The sequence below is a fragment of the Mustela nivalis genome (assembly GCF_964662115.1).
Source record: "Mustela nivalis genome assembly, chromosome: 1".
NCBI classification, from domain to species: Eukaryota; Metazoa; Chordata; class Mammalia; order Carnivora; family Mustelidae; genus Mustela; species Mustela nivalis.
This window is the reverse complement of record NC_139020.1, coordinates 92,066,981-92,085,033: the sequence shown is the minus strand read 5'-3', so window position 1 is coordinate 92,085,033 and position 18,053 is coordinate 92,066,981. Positions and strand designations below refer to the sequence as shown.

The following is an 18,053-nucleotide window of genomic DNA, read 5'->3' as shown; positions in this document are numbered from 1 at the left end:
AAATGTGAGCAGTGCTGAGGATAAGAAATCCTCATTTACTTTTCAGTGGGACACATTGCCCATGTGATTACAATTTGACATGCAAGTATGTGACATACAAGTTATAAGTGAAAATGAATCTGGTATGTCATGGAAAGAGACTTAGTCACTACTCCCAGTTCTGTAAGGTGAGCAACTAAAAACTTTTTTCCAGGATTATCTGTATTAAAAACAGAGATATATTTTTGAAAATTACCTAAATTTAAATTGAGTTGATCTTCCCTTTATGTTAAAAGAATATTTACACCAAATAATTTTAACAAAACGATCTTGATTTTCTTGCTTTGAATTCAATAAAAATGTTTATTTACACTTGTATAATATTGGCAGAAAATCTCAGATTTACATAACATGTTTGCATCCGGTAGTTTTTTGGGTAACATGAAATCAGTATGGCCAAGTATTAACTATTTTCACTTTTGTGTTAAATTAATATTGGTAACATGCAGTGTTTCTGAACCAGTATAACAAAATTCTCTTGGAATTTGGTTTTGCTACCATAGCCCCAAAGACACATTCTGAAAAGGTATGTAAGGTGGGCCTGGGGAGTAGAGCTTCAGAATTCAGTTCAGTCTTTGTCCTTTCCCGTTTGTAAAATTATGATTATTACTGTAGTTGTCAGTTTTAATTAGTTTTAACATGACAACATTAACAAATTATTATTGATATAGGCTTTTCAATTTGCTCAAGATTATGAATTGTAAGTGGAATGAAGCAGCATTTCCAGTTGATGAATGGATCCACAGGTAATGCAATGTCTCTTAAATTAAGCTTGTGACAATTAAACCAATAAATTGTAGCGATCAGAAAACTATTGATGAAGTACAACCATGGAATGTTCATCTCAATATATGCTGGAATCTGTACTTTAAGTAAAAGAATAATTACTTGAAGTAGTACAAATGGTAACCAGGTACCGAGAAAACAGATAATGAACTTGGGTAAGAGCGTTTTTTTAGAGCTCAGAGTATAACCACAATGGGATGGAAAGGGGAAATATAGGATAGTCTCATTCATATAGGAAGTCATCCTAACAGCCTGTACCAAGGCAATAACTTCTGACCAAGAGGTTAGAAAAGCCATAAACAAAATCACCACCATGGAAAATGACAGCCAGTAACTCTGAATGCTAATGTAGAAAGGACACTGGTAAGAATAAACATTCTGTGCCTTCAGGCTTTGGTAGATAGCTGGATCTCCCAAAACATAAGCAAGGACTGAAATCCAAATTAAAATTACTATAAAGAAATAAAATAGTTTTTGACACTTAAATGCAAGCTTTGTGGTTTTAGAGAAATTCAGGTAATAATCTATACAAGCTATCAGGAAAACTGGATAATGCAGAAAGCCGTAAGTGAAAGAAATAATTTGAGTAAATAGGCAAATGTGGTATTTAGTAAACCTAATGCCTAAAACTACAAAATCCCTGAAATAGAATATAATGGAAATATTTACTAAAAGTAAAAGATCGATGAATGCTAGTGAAATGCAAAAATATTCCATAAAATTTTGATAGCTGATTTTTCTTCTCATTCCTAGTGTGAGGATATTCAGTAATATTTTCCCAAGTATAATCAAGAATAGCAGACAGTTACCATCTAGAGGCTGATTTGCTTGATGTAACTGGTATTGAAAAGAGCAGTTCTCTGAAGAAAGAGCAGTCATGGTTTTAGCTGAACTGCAGAAGATCTGCTGAAGTACATACGATAAAACACTGCTTCATTTTAGCTTCCATCCCTGTAAGGAAAAATCACAAGAAAACCTGATGCCATGTCTAATTTTACTAAAGCTTTATTCTCAGGGCACATGGCTGGCTTAGTCTGTTAAACGGCTGCCTTAGGCTCAGGTCATGATCCCAGGGTCCTGGATTGAGTCCCACATCAGGCTCCTTGCTCAGTGGGGAGCCTGCTTCTCCCTCTGCCCCTCCCCTTGCTTGTGCCTGGTCTCTCTCTCTGTCAAATAAATCTTTAAAAAGTCTTAAAAAAAAACAAACACAAAAACTTTATTCTCAAAGAACTAATTTAATCCAATCATTTCTCAAATAATTACAGTTGATCCTTGAACAAGGAAGCAGTAAGAGGTACTGATAAAGGCCCTGTATAGTAAAGAATCTGTATATAACTTAACTCCCACAAAACTTCACTAATAGCCTACTGTTGACTGGAAGCCTTACCAGTAAGTCAGTTAACACATATTTTCTACATGTGTTATATGATGTATTCTTACAGTAAAGTAAGCTAGATAAAAGAAAATATTAGGAAAACCATAAGGAAAATACATGTATAGCACTGTACCGTATTTATTGGAAAAAATCGGCATTAAGGGGAACTTTGCATTTCAAACCTGTGTTGTTCAAGGGTCCATTAATAGGAATTTATATTTCTCATAATACAGAATATGATCAGAAAGAATTAATGTGTACACTTCGGTCATTTTTTAAGATCCAAATGGTCCAGAACTCTCTGCTCTATAAACAAAATGTTACATATAAATTACTACTTCTATAAAAGTATGGGTTTTAATAACTTGTAGAGATAGAAAAGTACTTTTATCTACCGGAACCAAAATGCAGGATAAAATAGCAGCCTGAGAGGAATACTCAGTTAATAATTACCGATAGCTGTTAACCCAGTTTCACTCGGACTCTAGACCCACCCAGCTTTCTTTTTGTCAGTGAAATTTAGGATAGCGTTTTGCTGCGGGATCATCATTCTGAAACTCGAAGATAGAAAGCAGATGGTAATATTCCACCCACTAACCTCCACCTTGTTCCTTGGCTCCTTGTTCCCACTATTCCTCATTGTATTCAGAGTTGAGCCCAGGCTTCCCGTGCGGGAGGCCCCCCCCCTCGCCCTCTGGCGCCCCCCCCCCACTTGTAATCTGTCTCTCTCTGTCAAATAAATAAAATCTTTAAAACAGACAATTCTTGACAACACACAATGCTTTACTTACTCTGCTTTCTCCAGTAGGTCCTTCTTGGCTGATAATCTCAGTTTTACATCCTTTAGGGATCTTGATTTTGGTACGTGGCATTCCAGATGCCATGTGACTAAGCTCTGCGTGAAAGAGAGAAAACATAAACAACCACCATTAAGAGCAGCCACTGTGGGATTCAGTATAACTAACTGGCTCCAACTCTGCTTAGAAAAACTAACTTTCTGAGGGATTAAAGCCAGTAATTAACTGCTTATATTCTTTTTTTCCAGGGATAAGAAGATGGGATACATTTAGGTGGAAGCCCCCAAAGACCCCGAGACATGGGTACATATCACATGGCATCTATTTAAACAAGTCTTGCTGGCATTGCAGTTTCTGCCCTTAGGCTTCAGAGTCTAAACTAGTGGTTCTCAAACTATTTGGTTTCAGGACCTTTTGACACTAGTGCCATGTAACATAAGTAACATTTTTTTTAAATGAAAAATTATTGTATTTTCCCAAAAGGAAAAATTTAGTGAGCAGGGGGCATTTTTCACATTTCACAAGCTGCTTTGGTGTTCAGCTCAATAGCAGGCAGCTGAATGTCTCCTCTGTACCAGCTGTGGTATCACACATCATGCAGCTTTTGCAAAGTCCTGTGTTACATGATGAGAGCTCGAGAATAAAAATACATACTATTATAATCAAAGAGTTGTGTTATATCGTCTCAGAAGTCTGACAGAACCGTTTGCATTAAACGCAAGTATTTAAAGAGGAGCAGAGTTAATTAACATTCTGGTCTACTCTTGTACAGAAAATAGAATTAGTACTGCAACTAGATTCGCTGATCCCAATGAATGGAGAAAACCTACAGTAGAAATCACGTACTGAGCCTTGTTCAGGGGTTTACATACCTTTTATCTAATCACCTTTACAACAATCCCCAAAAGGTAAATATTTTTCCCCATGAGGAAACAGATGCAGGGGTAAAGCACATTTCCTGAGGGCGGATGACTGATAAATGTTGGAGCTGAAGTTCAAGCTCAGGTCTGAATTCAAAGCTCTTATTCTTCAGTAAGGGACATTATGGCTTGACTCACAACTGGAAATGAAGAAAGGGACCCAATTTATATATGTGAAAAAATTCTGAAAAGGTGACATTCAAAATAAAAGTAACTGTGTTGATTACTGACACCCGAAGGACTAATCTATGTGGATAATGTAATTTTATTCCTTCAAAAGGTAAGTATACATAAACTTTTCAAAATACGGTCCTTGCTTGATATGTCAAAGTTCAGTTAAAAAAACAAAATGTCCCTCAACTCTGATAACTTAAAGAAACATGTTTTCATTCATTTATAGTATAATGAAATTCAATATAGAAAGTTAAGAAAATATAGGAAACTGGTTTTTATTTAACTTGTTTTTTAAAATAGGTAAAACAATTTACATGGTATAAAAGTCAAGTTATAGAATTATATGCTGTGAAAATTCATCCTGCCTGCTCTTTCAACACCCTTTACCCCCAAACTCCTCACTATCCAGTTTGGTTAGGGCATGATCTCAGGTTCCTGGGATTGAGTGAGCCCTGTGGCCCCATGTTGAGCTCAGCAGGGACTCTGTAACCAAGTAACCATGGTTGCCACTTACTTGCCTGTCTTTCAGAGATACTCTAAAGCAAGGTTTTACAAAGAAACTTGAAATTTCCATGTTGTTAAGGAAGCTAGCAAAGAATTCTTGATTTGCTCTTTTCCAAGTCTCATTCATATACTGGTAAAAATCACGTAAGAGTTTCAAAGGTAGAACACAATAAAATATGAATCAATGATTAGTCAGATTACAGCAGTAATTCCCACCAACCCCAAAAATAAAGCTGGTCATGAGGAAGGAAGGTCATCTAGGCCAGGAAGGAAGACAGGAAGTAAGGATTATCTCAGAGTAGAATGACAGATGCTCTCATTTTCCTGGAGTATAGAATTACAGTGCTCAATCCTACCTACTTCTCTGCTTCTAGGCCCACAGGGAGATTTCAGTTTCTTGACCCTTAAAATTAGGTGGGCCCATGATGTGGGTATTTCCAGCCAAAGGGTTATGAGGCTCAAGCATTTAATTGCAGAGGAGAAGCCTCTTCAGTGTTCTCTTCTCCTGCCACAGCTAATAGAGTGGCCATGTGTTCCAGGTGGTACAGCTCGAGATGGTGGAGGCTTTAACCTGGGTCCTTGAGTGACTGTGTGGAGCAAAGCCTTGATGACTCACAGTGGATGTACAGTGTAAGTGAGAAAAATCTGTCATATTAAGCTGCAAGGATTTTGTGATTATTTCTTACTGCCTATCCTCACATTTCCACAGAACTTGAAATTTTTAACAGCATGTATTATTATCAATTTTAAAAAGCTATAGTAGAAAACAACTTTGAAAAGCAACAGTGCAAATGTCAGAAAATTGGTAAAATAAAAATTCAGTTTTAATTCCCAATACATGAACTGGTTTTGCATTGTTTTGTTGTGATTTTCTTTATATTTGTCTGTATTGGAAAAGAAGGTCTCAAGTTACTGACCCTAAGTGTCCACCTTAAAAAAAGAATGAATTAAACCCAAAGTAAACTAAAGGAAGGCTCTCTTAGAGGTTTATAAAACAAACAGAACAACCAGTGAACCAAAAGTTAGTTCTTTGGAACAACAACAACAACATCAACAACAATGAATTGATAAAACTTCAGCCAAACAAAGCAAGAACCTACTAAAACTAGGAAAGAGAGGACCTCACTACACATCATACAAACACTGAAAGGATAATAAGGACTGCTATGAATAATTTTAATAACTGTCATGGAGCAGAAATTCCTTTTTTTTTTTTTTTTTAAAGATTTTATTTATTTGACAGAGATCTCAAGTAGGTGGAGAGACAGGCAGAGAGAGAGAGGAGGAAGCGGGATTCCCGCTGACCAGAGAGCCCGATTAGGGACTTGATCCAAGGGCCCTGGGATCATGACCTGAGCTGAAGGCAGAGGCTTTAACTCACTGAGCCACCCAGGTGCCCCGGAACACAAATTTCTGAAAGGACCAAATCGCATTAAAAAATATCCCTAACGATCTCTATAAAGAAAGTGATTTGGGATTTAAAAACCTTTCCACAAAAGTTCTAGGTTCCCACAAACCTTCCTGCAAAGGTTCTAGGCTCACTCTAGATGAACTCTACTAAACATTTAAGGAAGAAACAGAAGACAGAAATACCTCCTAACTTCTTTTACAAGATCAGAATCACCCTGATACTAAAAGCAAAAACATTTTAAGAAAACTAAAGAGAAAAGCTGTAATGATCATCTGAATCGACACAGGTAAATCATTTGACAAAATCCAACATGATTAAAACTTCCACAAACAAACAGTAAGGAGGAACTTGCCAACCAGATAAAAAGCAGCTACGAAAAACCTAAAACCTACACCTAACCTCATGCTTAGTGATGAAAGAGTGGCCATTTCCCCCCCCACAAGATCCACCCTACACTCAACAGTTTTTTGGAAACCCTATCTAGTGCAATAAGGCCTTAAGAGGAAATAAAGGGCAGGAAGATTTGAAAGAAAGAAGTAAAACTGTAATCATGGATCATGTACTTAGAAAATCTAAAGAGTCTATAATAAAGCTACTAAAAGTAACAAGTAAATTTAGCAAGGCTGCAGGTTCTTGTTTTTTTTTTTTTTAAGATTTTATTTATTTATTTGACAGAGAGATAGCACAAGTAGGCACAGTGACAGGGAGAGGGAGAAGCAGGCTCTCTGCAGAGCTGGGAGCCCAATGTGGGACTCAATCCCAGCACCCTGGGATCATGACCTGAGCTGAAAGCAGCGCTTAACCAACTGAGCCACCCAGGCAGCCAGGTTGCAGGTTTTTAAAAAATCATATTTCTAGACACTAGTGATAAACAACTGAAAAATGAAATTAGAACATTTTATTAGCATTAAAAATAGGAAACATTTTGGGATAAATTTGACAAAACTCACGCAAGCCCAGTATTCTGAAAATTAAACAATATTTAAAAATTTAAACAATACAGAAAGAAATTGAAGATCTAAATCAATGAAGATCTATACCATAGGTTGGAAGACTCAGTATATCTTTTTGTTGAAAGTGGCAAGCTGATTCTACAACTTATATGGAAATGCAGAGGACTGAGTAGAGCCAGTTTTTTAAGAACAACAGAGCTGGAGGACTTCTACTACCTGATTTTAAGACTTGGTTATAAGGGTACATAAGATAGTCCTATAAATTAGTGTAATAACAGAAGAGGATTCAGAAATAAATCCACATATTTATGGTCACTTGATTTTTAAAAGGAAGATAATTCAGTGGGGGAAAGAACAGCCTCCTCTAAAAATGATGCTGGAGAGTGGATATCCACATGGGAAAGATTACATCGCATCACACCCAAAATAAACTCAAAACTGATAAGACTAAATGTGGGGGGGGGCAGGGGGATGGGTGAAACAGGTGACGGGGATTAGGGCGTGCACTTGTGATGAGCAGTGGATGTTGTTGGAAGTGCTGAATCACTGTACTGCACACCCGAAACTATTACTATACCGCAGTAACGAGCTGGAATTTAAATAAAAACTTTAAAACACTTAAAAATTAAAAAAAAAAAAAACAAACCTTAAAAATGTAGAAATGAAATCAAGATATCTGGAAGAAAAAAGAAAATCTTTGTGGCCCTGGGCAGATGTATTCAATTCCTCAGCTTGCCATAACAAATTAACCACCGGGTGGCTCAAAACAACAGGAATTTATTCTCACAGTTCTAGCAGCCAGAAGACCAAAGTGTCAACCAAGACACACTCTGAAGCCCTGGAGGAGAATCCTTACCCACCTCTCGCAGCTTCTGCTGGCTGCTGGCACTCCGTGGCCTCCGGGACACCACCCACCTCTGCCTGTCTCTGTCTTTCCAGGGCCTTCTACGGTGTCTCTCTGTGTCCTCTCCTCTTTCTGTAAGGACACTACTGGATTTAAGGTCCACCTTAATTTAATCCTACATGACCTCCCCTTAATTATATCTGCAAAAAAAAACATTTCCAAAAACGGCCGCATTCCAGGTGGATGTGGATTTTGGGGGAATCCTAGCCAATCCACTCAAGTAGGCAAAGCTTTTCTTAGGACATCCACACATACATTGAAAAGGCGGGCTTGTTAAAAAAGAAATACTTCTCTTTAAAAGCACAGTTATGAGAAGAAGAAAAGGAAAGCTACAGACTGGGAGAAAATACAATAAATATGAGACCAATGACTTGAATCCAGAATGTGAAAGGACTCTTAAACTCAGTAAGATAATTAGTCCATTAGCAAAATGGGCCAAAGATTTAAACAGACACACTGAGCAGACACAAATGCAAACGCAAACCACAATGCGCTGCTTCCACACACCACTACAACAGCAACATTGAGAAGACTGCCCGGATGTGTGTGGCCAGGAAGCAGAATGACCAGACCGCTCAAACACTGCTCAAGCACTCTGGAGCTTTCTGACAATGTTAAACATCAATTACCATTTCATCCAGTAATCCCACTCCTAGCTATTTACCCAAGAGAAATGAAAACAGATGTCCAGAGAATGTGCACACCAATGTGTCTAGCAGCTTTGTTCACCATGGGTTCAATCTGGAAATGTTTCATATGTCCACCAATAGGAGGATGAATAAACAAATTGTAGTGTACCCATATAATGTACTTCTCAGCAATAAGAAGGAATGAATAAAAAGGATATATGCTGCACAGGCATAGATCTCAGAAATGCACTGAATGAAAAGAACCTGACACAAAAGAGTACAGACGGCAAGATTCCATGGAATTCCAGAATAGCAAAAGAAATCCATGAGCCAGGCAGACTGTCTGTGGAAATGTGGGGCCAGGCTGGGGCAAAGGGGCACCAGGGAACTTTCTGTAGAGATGCAAATGTTCTATATTTGGATTGAGGTGGTGGTTCAACAAAAGAATATGTTTTTCAAAATTCAAACTGTACCCTGAAAATGAGTGGATTTATTTTTAAGGATGGTCATCTCACAGTACTGGATATACAAGTGAAAGCCCAGAATTCATTTAAATATCCAACAATAAGAAATTGGGTATATAAATTATGACATGACTTCCAATGAAAGATGGCAGTTTGAACAAATGCAATTACCTCTACTTGCTCTCATAATGCCACAAAACTAACAGTAAATTGAGTCTATACCAGATTCTAAAACAAATAAACAAACCTAATTTGTCACGTGAGGACACGAGGGAAACAAGTCACTATGTTTTAAACTGGTATTTTTAACAGGTATTTTTTCCTGCCTGTTCTTTTCTTTTTTTTTTTTTTTTTTTTTTAAGATTTATTTGACAGAGAGAGAGATCACAAGTAGGCAGAGAGGCAGGTGGGGGGGTGGGCAAGAAGCAGGCTCCCCGCTGTGCAGAGAGCCCGATTCGGGGGCTCAATCCAAGGACCCTGAGATCATGACCTGAGCCAAAGGCAGAGGTTTTAACCCACTGAGCCATCCAGGTGCCCCCTTCTTTTTTATTTTTAAACTAACTGTACCACTAGGTGACAGAATAGTGAGGGGATGTTTACTTTTATAGAAGCACGCTAATAAATGAATAAGGAATAATAAAATTTGAAAATCACCATTCTGTAACTCCTGATGTATTAATGGAGGTAGCCAATGATCATCAGTAGCTACTAACATCCGAGAAGGAAGGATGTACCACCATCTAGAAAGTAGACTTACTGAGAATAGAACCTGACCAAGCCTGCAGATTCAACTACTTACTTACAAAAAAACAGAGGACAAAAGAACAAGTTACATAGCCCCAGGAGACACAGTAAGCAAAATCCAGATGGAGGTCAACTCTCTGGGACAAACAACTTGTATGTTCAATAAACTGTATCAATAACAAATGATTAAATGAGATTTCAAATACATCAACTAAGTGCAATGTGTAAGACTTATCTGAATTCAACAAAACAAGTACATTTATGGGGTACCAGGGTGGCTCAGTTGGTTGAGTGTCTGCCTTGGGCTCAGGTCATGATCCCAGGGTCCTGGGATGGAGTCCCACATCCAGCTCTCTGCTCAGCGGTGAGCCTGCTTCTCCCTCTCCCTGCTGCTTCTCCTGCTTGTGTCCGCTGTCTTGCTCTAATAAATAAATAAAATCTTTAAAAAAGAATTACATTTATAAGACAACTGGAAATTAGAATACTGCCTAGAAATTTGAGGGTATTAATGAGTTATTAATTTTTAGCATCATAATGGTATTTTGCGATAGCTGAACTGTGGTCCCCCAAATTCTTATGTTGAAGCCCTAATCTCTAGTATCTCAGAATGTGACTGTATTTGAATATAAGGCCTTTAAAGAGATAATTAAAATGAAATGAAGCCACCTGTGGGGGGTTACCTAATCCAATCTTACTGGTATCCTTATAAGAAGGAGATTTGGATGCACACAAGAGACCCTGGGGCTGGGTGCACAGAGAGGAAAGATCACGCAAGGACATGCCAAGAAGGTGGCAGCCCTAAACAACTTCTATGGTAATTCAAAACCTGTAAAACTACATACTGAATTATTTACAGATGAGCAATATTCTCTGGAATTTGCTTCGAAATAACAGAATATGTGTCTGGCCGGGGAGGGAGTTGATGGGAGTATAGATGAGGCAAGACTGACCACAGGTTAATTAATAGTTATTCTGTTTCTTTGTAGGTATGTCTGAAATTTCTCATCAATTTTTTAAAGACAAAAACATCCAACGATGAAAGAATTTATAGCAGACACCAGGGGAAAAAAAACACAAAAACAGTCCAGAGGCTGGAAAATGAATGGCCAAGTGTTGAATGACAGCATCCTGCCACATGCAGTGTGGTCTGAGAGGCAGGGGCATCAGCATCACCTAGGAACTTGTTATAAATACAAAATTTCAGGCTCCAACTTGGACCTACTGAATCAATCTGCATCTTCATTTATTTATTTTTAAAAAGATTTTATTCATTCATTTGAGAGACAGCACAAGCAGGGGGAGAGGCGGAGGGAGAGGGAGTAGTGGAGGGAGAGGGAGAAACAGACTCCTGGCCAAGCTGGGAGCCCAATGTGGGGCTCATTCCTAGGACCCTGGACTCATGACCTGAGCCAAAGACAGAAGTTTAACCATCAGGCATCTCTCAATCTGCATTTTTAATAAAATCCCCAAATGAACCACACATACTGATATCAGACTGAAGAAAGCTAGCAGGTGAGCAGGCCCAGTGCAACCTAATTTCTACCTCAGAGCCTGCAAAATGCTCAGGAATTGCTGGCTCAGGTCAGTTTGGAAAGGGACGCAAAGGTGGGGCTAAAAACAGGATTGGATGCAAATGACAAACAATTAGATCCCAGATCCGTTCCCTGTCTCAGTGCAACAGATGACTGCCTCTCCATGGAATAAGAGGTTTTCTCCTCCAGCAAGAGTAAAATTTAGGTGGTCTCCGGCTGAACTCTGGAAAGACTTGAAAATGGAGGGATACCATGCTGAAAAAGAGGGAGATCAAGGAAAAACACACATATTAAAAGTTGAGACCTCTCCAGTCTTCTTTTCCCCACTTGGATTTTTGAATACCATTATCACAAAAATATCTGACGGTACTGACCTTGAGTCTTCCCTAAGGAAATAGCCTAGATAATGCCCTATTGATCAATATGAACTACATATCCAAAGATCATCAGACATTCAAAGAAAATCTCTACTATGAAAAGTCAAACCCACAAGAAATAGACAACTTGGAGGAAAGAGATGCATTCAACATTAGGAGAAAACCTGATTTAGAAACTCACTGTTTTCAGGAAGGAAATACTACATCCATGAAACAAGAAGAGAGACTCTTTAAAATAACAACAGAAAACGAGAAAGTACTCTTGGAAAGTAAAAATATGATCATGGCAGAAATGATAAGCTGAACATAAAAGTTAGAAAATTCAGGAAATTCCCCCCCAAATTTAGAAAAAGATAAAGAGCAACATGAGAGAACCAACCCAGCAGGTGCAAAATCTCAATAATGGGTGTCACAGAAAAAGAACCAACAGGAGGGGAAGAAATAAAAGAAAAGACTCCAGCATTTTCTAGGACTGGTTTTTCAAGACTTAGAGTCCATCAGTGCCCACCTTGATGGAAGAAAACAGACATCCTTGGAAATTTCAAAACAAAGGCAACAAAGAGATAACCAGTTTTTCCAACAGAAAAATAAAAACAACAGGTTTCATTCAAAGAAATGAGAGCTGGGGTGGATATCTTAAAAACAGGTAAATTAAGGGAAAGAATAAAGCATTTACCCTACCCCATAGGAGATGTACCACTGGACAACCAAGTAGCAGATGAGGCAAAGTAGCGCTTTATTTACTTATTTATTATTTTTTAACTTAAAAATTTAAAAATTTTTTATAAACATATAGTGTATTTTTAGCCCAAGGGGTACAGGTCTGTAAATTGCCAGGTTTACACACTTCGCAGCACTCACCATAGCGCATACCCTCCCCAATGTCCATACCCCACCACCCTCTTCCAAAAAGTAGCGCTTTAAAGAGTGTTCCAACTTAAAAATGAGAAATGAGAAATAAATTAAAATGAGAAATAAACTGCAGACTTAGAATTCCATCATTCTGCAACCAGCCCTTCCTCCCCAGGCTCCCACCCATGAATTAACAGGTGTAAACCTTAAGCAACTATTGCTATCATCTCACAACAGGAGAGAACCCAGACATTCTGTGTCTCCTATAGACTGATGCTGAGTCTGGTCAAAATCTCCAGATCAGCTGCCAATCTGAAAGAAGTACAGAGGACACAAACTGAAAGCAGTCCAAATTTCTATCAATGACTGAATAGACGAACAGCAGTCTATCCACACAATGGAATATCACTCAGCAATAAAAAAGGAAGAAAGTACCAAAATTTGCAACAGGGATAATCTCAAAATCATTATGCTGAACGAAAGAGGCCAGGGCAAAAGAAAAAGAATGCACATTGCATGATTCCATTTATATAAAATCTTAGAAAATGCAAACTTGCCTATAATAAGGAAAGCAGATCCTCGGTTGCAAAGGAAACAGGGAGGGGCAACAGGGAGAAATTACAAAGGGGCATAAGGAACTTTTGGGGGGCCGATAGCAGTATTTATTTTCTTCTCATGGGTGCAGACCATGGCAGAAAGTATCAAACGAGTACAAGTAAGGATGTGTTATTGTATATTAGTTATACTTCAATAAAGCTGATTTTTATAAAAGATTTTATTTATTTATTTGACAGAGAAAAGATACAGCGAAAGAGGGAACACAAGCAAGGGGAGTGGGAGAGGGAGAAGCAGGCAACACGGGGCTTGATCTCAGCACCCTGGGATCATGACTTGAGCAAAAGGCAGATGCTTTATGACTGAGCAACCCAGGGGCCTCAATAAAGCTGTTTTTAAAAAAGGAAAGAAAGAGAGGACAGAGGGACCTAATGGGTGGTACTATGAACATGTAATCAGCAAAAGTCACACTGTGGAAAATTCTGAAGGTCAAATGGTTCAGTTCTTCAACAGAAGAACAGGGGAATGGGGAATGGAGAAGTAATCTGCGGAGCAAAAAAGAGACTTAAGCCATCTCAGAGGCACCTGTATAGCTCAGTTGTTTGAGTGTCCAACTCTTAATGTCAGTTTAGGTTTTATCTCAGGGTTATGAGTTCGAACCCCATGTTAGGATGACTATTAAAAAAAAAACAACACAATTTTTTTAAAAGAGTAAGACTGAAGTCTGCAGGGATACACATTTGGGTGATAAAATGATCTTTCAGAAATACAAGAAAGTGACTATTCTATGAGCCATGCTACTTGGGGGAGAGGAGCTGGGGATGGAGACATCACACAGAAGGGCTGTATGGGGCAGAGGCCTAGTTCTTTATCTGAGTGGCAATTACAAGGGTGTTCACCTTGAAGTCCAGTGAGCTATACATTTTTGTGTATATCACACCATCTAAATTAGCAGGGCATATGGCTGTGGGAGAAATTTCTAGAAGATGGACCTTCCAAATTCCTTTGAGTGTACCTGAAGAGATTTACAGAATAGGGAAGAGTTTATGGTTGAATTAGTGATAAATATAAAGAAATAAAAAAGACAGAAGGAAAACAAAAATGTTCAGGAAAGGAAATGCAACTGTAATAGACACACAACACTGGCTAGCTATGGATGGTTTCTGCAGAGTCCTGCTTACGTGAACACTGGATACTGTTCTAAACATGCTTGGTGATACCGATAGCACGGGGCCTCGAAGAGTGCACAGATATAGCGATGGTGGTAGTGGGGCTTCCCAGCAAGACGGAGAGGCCTGGGTGATCACCTTCCCTTTGAGAAGTAAACAGCTAATGCTCTAAGTGAGAAACGCTGAGTGTGTAGTGAGGAAGTCACCAGAGGTGTGAAGGTCAGTACGGTCAGCAAAAGGAACTGAAGTTGCCTGTGAGGAGCAGGCAGGAAAAGGGGACTTTTTCTTTCTTTCTTTCTTTCTTTTTTTTTTTTTTAAAGTGCTGACCCAACTAGGTAATCCTTTTGAACATGTACCTTCATTACTTGGGTAAAAATTAAGGTTATATCTGAAAGTGAAAATAAGGAAATTTTACTTTAAAACATGTCTGTAGTTTACCTATTTTTAGGGCACACCGCTCTCCAACATTTTTTATGTCTTTTTTTTTTTTTGGAGAAATTTATTTATTTGGCAGAGATCACAGGTAGAGTGAGGTAGGCAGAGAGAGAGAGAGAGGAGGAAGCAGGCTCCCTGCCGAGCAGAGAGCCGGATGTGGGACTCTATCCCAGGACCCTGAAATCATGACCTGAGCCAGAGGCAGAGGCTTAACCCATGGAGCCACACAGGCACCTCATTTTTTATGTCTTGAGTCAGGATGCTGATGGCCTCTTATAGTAACTGTCCTCAGCATAAACATTTTTCACAGAAATACTATCTAGATTCTGGATCCCATTATGTCAGTTTGCCTTCTTACTGCTCATGTGAAGCTAGATCATTCCATTGAGGTGTGTGCCATACTTCTCTGCCTCAGGGGTACCTTCTCCCTGAGACTGTTAGACTATGCTGTTCTGCAACATAGTTTCATCTCATGGTTTATCATCCATTTATCATCCTTGCCTGAATCAATTACCATAATGGGAAAACAATGATTTTTCTAATTCCAGGATTTACTCTGCTTTCATGAACTGGCAGGTTTTTTTCTTGTCCAGGAAATATATTTTGATTTTTTATGCAGTGTGTTATAATCCAGCACCATCATTATTCTTTTGAATGCCTGATTTTTTTTCCCAAATTCCTCTTGTCAGAGTTCCTTCAAGCTAGCTCCTGTATCCTCTTGACAGGTCTCAGTCTCTAAAAGTGCTTGTTTGCTTTATGGCATCTTGAACTTCTATCGACCCAGAGTCATTTTTTTCAAGGAATCCTACCTTTTATTGAAAAAATGGTATTTAGAAAGCAACAACTGAGCTCAAGGTACATGTTACACTGAGGTGTCACTGTCTAGGCTCTTTCAGTAGATGGGGCTGGAAATTAATTTTTTTTATCAAGAGTTTATACTGATAACCTCCAATTCAAAGCTAACATCACATGATTCTTCCTTTCACTTCACCTCATTCCATATTTTTATCTTGCTTCTCCCAAAGTTAGAACCTCGTTCCCAATCACATTAGTATGTTGATTTACTTATTATCCTGGCTCTAATACATAGATTTTAAAAAAAGATTTATTTTTATTTATTTATTTGACAGAGATCACAAGTAGGCAGAGAAGCAGGCTCCCTGCTGAGCAGAGAGCCCAACGGAGGGCTCCATCCCCGGACCCTGGGATCAAGACCTGAGCCGAAGGCAGAGGCTTTAACCTACTGAGCCACCCAGGTGCCCCTGACTCAAATACATATTAAATAGCTTCTGACTTAATACACAGGACCATTGCCAATAACTAACAATGAAATAAAGAGCAACATGTCTTTCCCACTCTTTTTGTCCTTACAACATATCCCACTACCATGTACAGAGCACTGTCTTAAGTTACCAAACTATCTTTTTTTTTTACTTTATGTAACCAACTTGTTTTTATTAGTTGCTCTTTGTACATTCAATTATAGGATTTGCTTTGTTTTCATTTCATGTAATTGAATATGAAAAATATTTACATGGTTTAAGTCAAAACCATATATAAAAGAATACTCAGGAAAGTCCCATTTCCTTCCTTATCCCCCTCCAACCATACCCACCACCCACTTACCATTTGTTTCTGGTTTATAGTTCCTAAGCATATTCTGCAAAAATGATTTGTAGAGGTGTTTCCTCTGGAAAAATTACTAGATGTGAAACTGCTAGGTCAAAGGGTAAATGCTTGTAAGCTTCTGTTAAGTATGACCAAATTCTCCTCCATAGTGACTGCGGACTTCCTTATCACAATAACCAGTCTTCATTTGTTACCACACCATATTGTTACAATACTATGAAATATATTCCCTATACTGTACTTTCCATTTCCATGAGGGACTGACTTTATAACTAGAAGTTTGCCCTCTGAATTTGCTTTGCCAATTTTTCCCATTGCGCCACCCATCTCCCATCCAGCAACAGCCAATTTGTTCTCTGTATTTTTGGCTTGAGAGTTGTGTTTTTTACAGTCCTCATGTAAGCAAAATCATGTGGTATTTCTGTCTGACTTATTTCACTTAGCATAATACCCTTTAGCTCCATCCATGCTGTCAAAAACGGCAGGTTTTCATTCTTCTTGACGTCTGAGTCATTATGTTTGGACTTCTTTCTCTTTATTTTTTGTGTATCTATTACAGGTTTTTGATTTATGGTTAGCATTGTGTTCATATATAACACTTAAAATTTTTATATTTATTTATTTGACAGAGAAAGACACAGCAAGAGAGGGAACACAAGCATGGGGAGTGGGAGAGGGAGAAGCAGGCTTCCTGCTGAGCAGGGAGTCCAATATGGGGTTCAATTCCAGGACCCTGGGATCGTGACCTCAGCCGAAGGGAGATGCTTAGCGGCTGAGCCACCCAGGTGCCCCTAACATTCTGTGTATAGCAGTCTATATTAAATTAATGGTCACTTAAATTTGAACACATTCTAAAAGCACTAATCTTCTATACTCTCCTCCACATGTTATGTATGTCATATTTTATTTACATCTTTTTGTGTATCCTTTGACTAAAATTTTTAGATACAATTGCTTTTAACCTCCCCTGGCTTTATTAGTGGTGAATCTACTACCTTTATTAGATGTTGGTTTTTACCTGTGAAATTTTTTCCTTTCATAATTTTCTTTCACTTATGGCCCTTTCTTCCTACTTAAAGAATGCTGCTTAACATTTCTTGTAAGGCTGGTTTACTGGTGATGAACTCCTTTAACTTTTGTTTGTCTGGGAAACTCTACTTTTCAATTCTGAATGACAATCTAGGTGAAGAGTATCCATGGTTGTAATATTTTCCTTTCAGCACTTTGAGTATATCATCCACTCGCTTCTACCCTACAGAGTTTCTGCTGAAAACTGAGCAGACATTCTTATGGGGTTTCCCTATATATAACTATTCTCTCTTCTGTTTTAAAAATGATCTTTATCATTAATTTTTGCCATTTTTATTATTATGTGTTTTGGTGTGGCCCTTCTTGGGTTCATCTTATTTGGGAATTTCTGTGCTTCTTGAACCTAGATGTCTTTTTCCTTTCCCAGATTAGAGAGATTTTTCAGCTAATATTTATTCAGATATGTCTTTTGGTCCCTTTGCTCCCTTCTCTTTCTGGGATCCCTATAATGTGAATGTTATTATATATGCTGATGTCACAGAGTTCCCTTGACCTATTCTTGTATTTTATTTTCCTCTTTTCTTTTGGCTGTTCACCTTGGTTGTTTTCTATTACCCTTCTTCCAGACTGCTGATCCATACCCTCTAATCTGGCTGTTGACTCCTTTTAAAGTATGCTTCATTTCAGTTATTGTATTTTTTTAAATTTTATTTATTTATTTGACAGAGAGAGATCACAAGTAGGCAGAGAGGCAGGCGGGGGGTAGGGGTAAGCA

At 38.4% G+C, this 18,053-nt stretch overlaps 1 protein-coding gene across 6 annotated transcripts in view; it reads right to left on the bottom strand.

Annotated features, from left to right (window-relative positions):
* The window catches only part of GPR160 (G protein-coupled receptor 160), a 70,922-nt gene that overhangs the window by 29,377 nt on the left and 23,492 nt on the right, over nucleotides 1-18,053 (bottom strand). For 2 of the 6 annotated variants that reach the window (XR_014314457.1, XR_014314458.1), the window contains 3 exons: nucleotides 3,870-4,057; nucleotides 2,992-3,095; nucleotides 1,635-1,776 (listed from right to left, as the gene is read on the bottom strand). Coding sequence is in view for 3 of the 6 variants with exons in the window: in XM_082742140.1 (XP_082598266.1) it covers nucleotides 688-1,704 (1,017 nt within the window). In the remaining 3 variants the exon portion in view is untranslated. Of the gene's footprint in view, nucleotides 1-322; nucleotides 1,777-2,322; nucleotides 2,507-2,991; nucleotides 3,096-3,869; nucleotides 4,058-18,053 lie in introns of those variants that run through there. The other 4 variants (XM_082742140.1, XR_014314459.1, XM_082742142.1 and 1 more) reach the window with 4 other exon arrangements.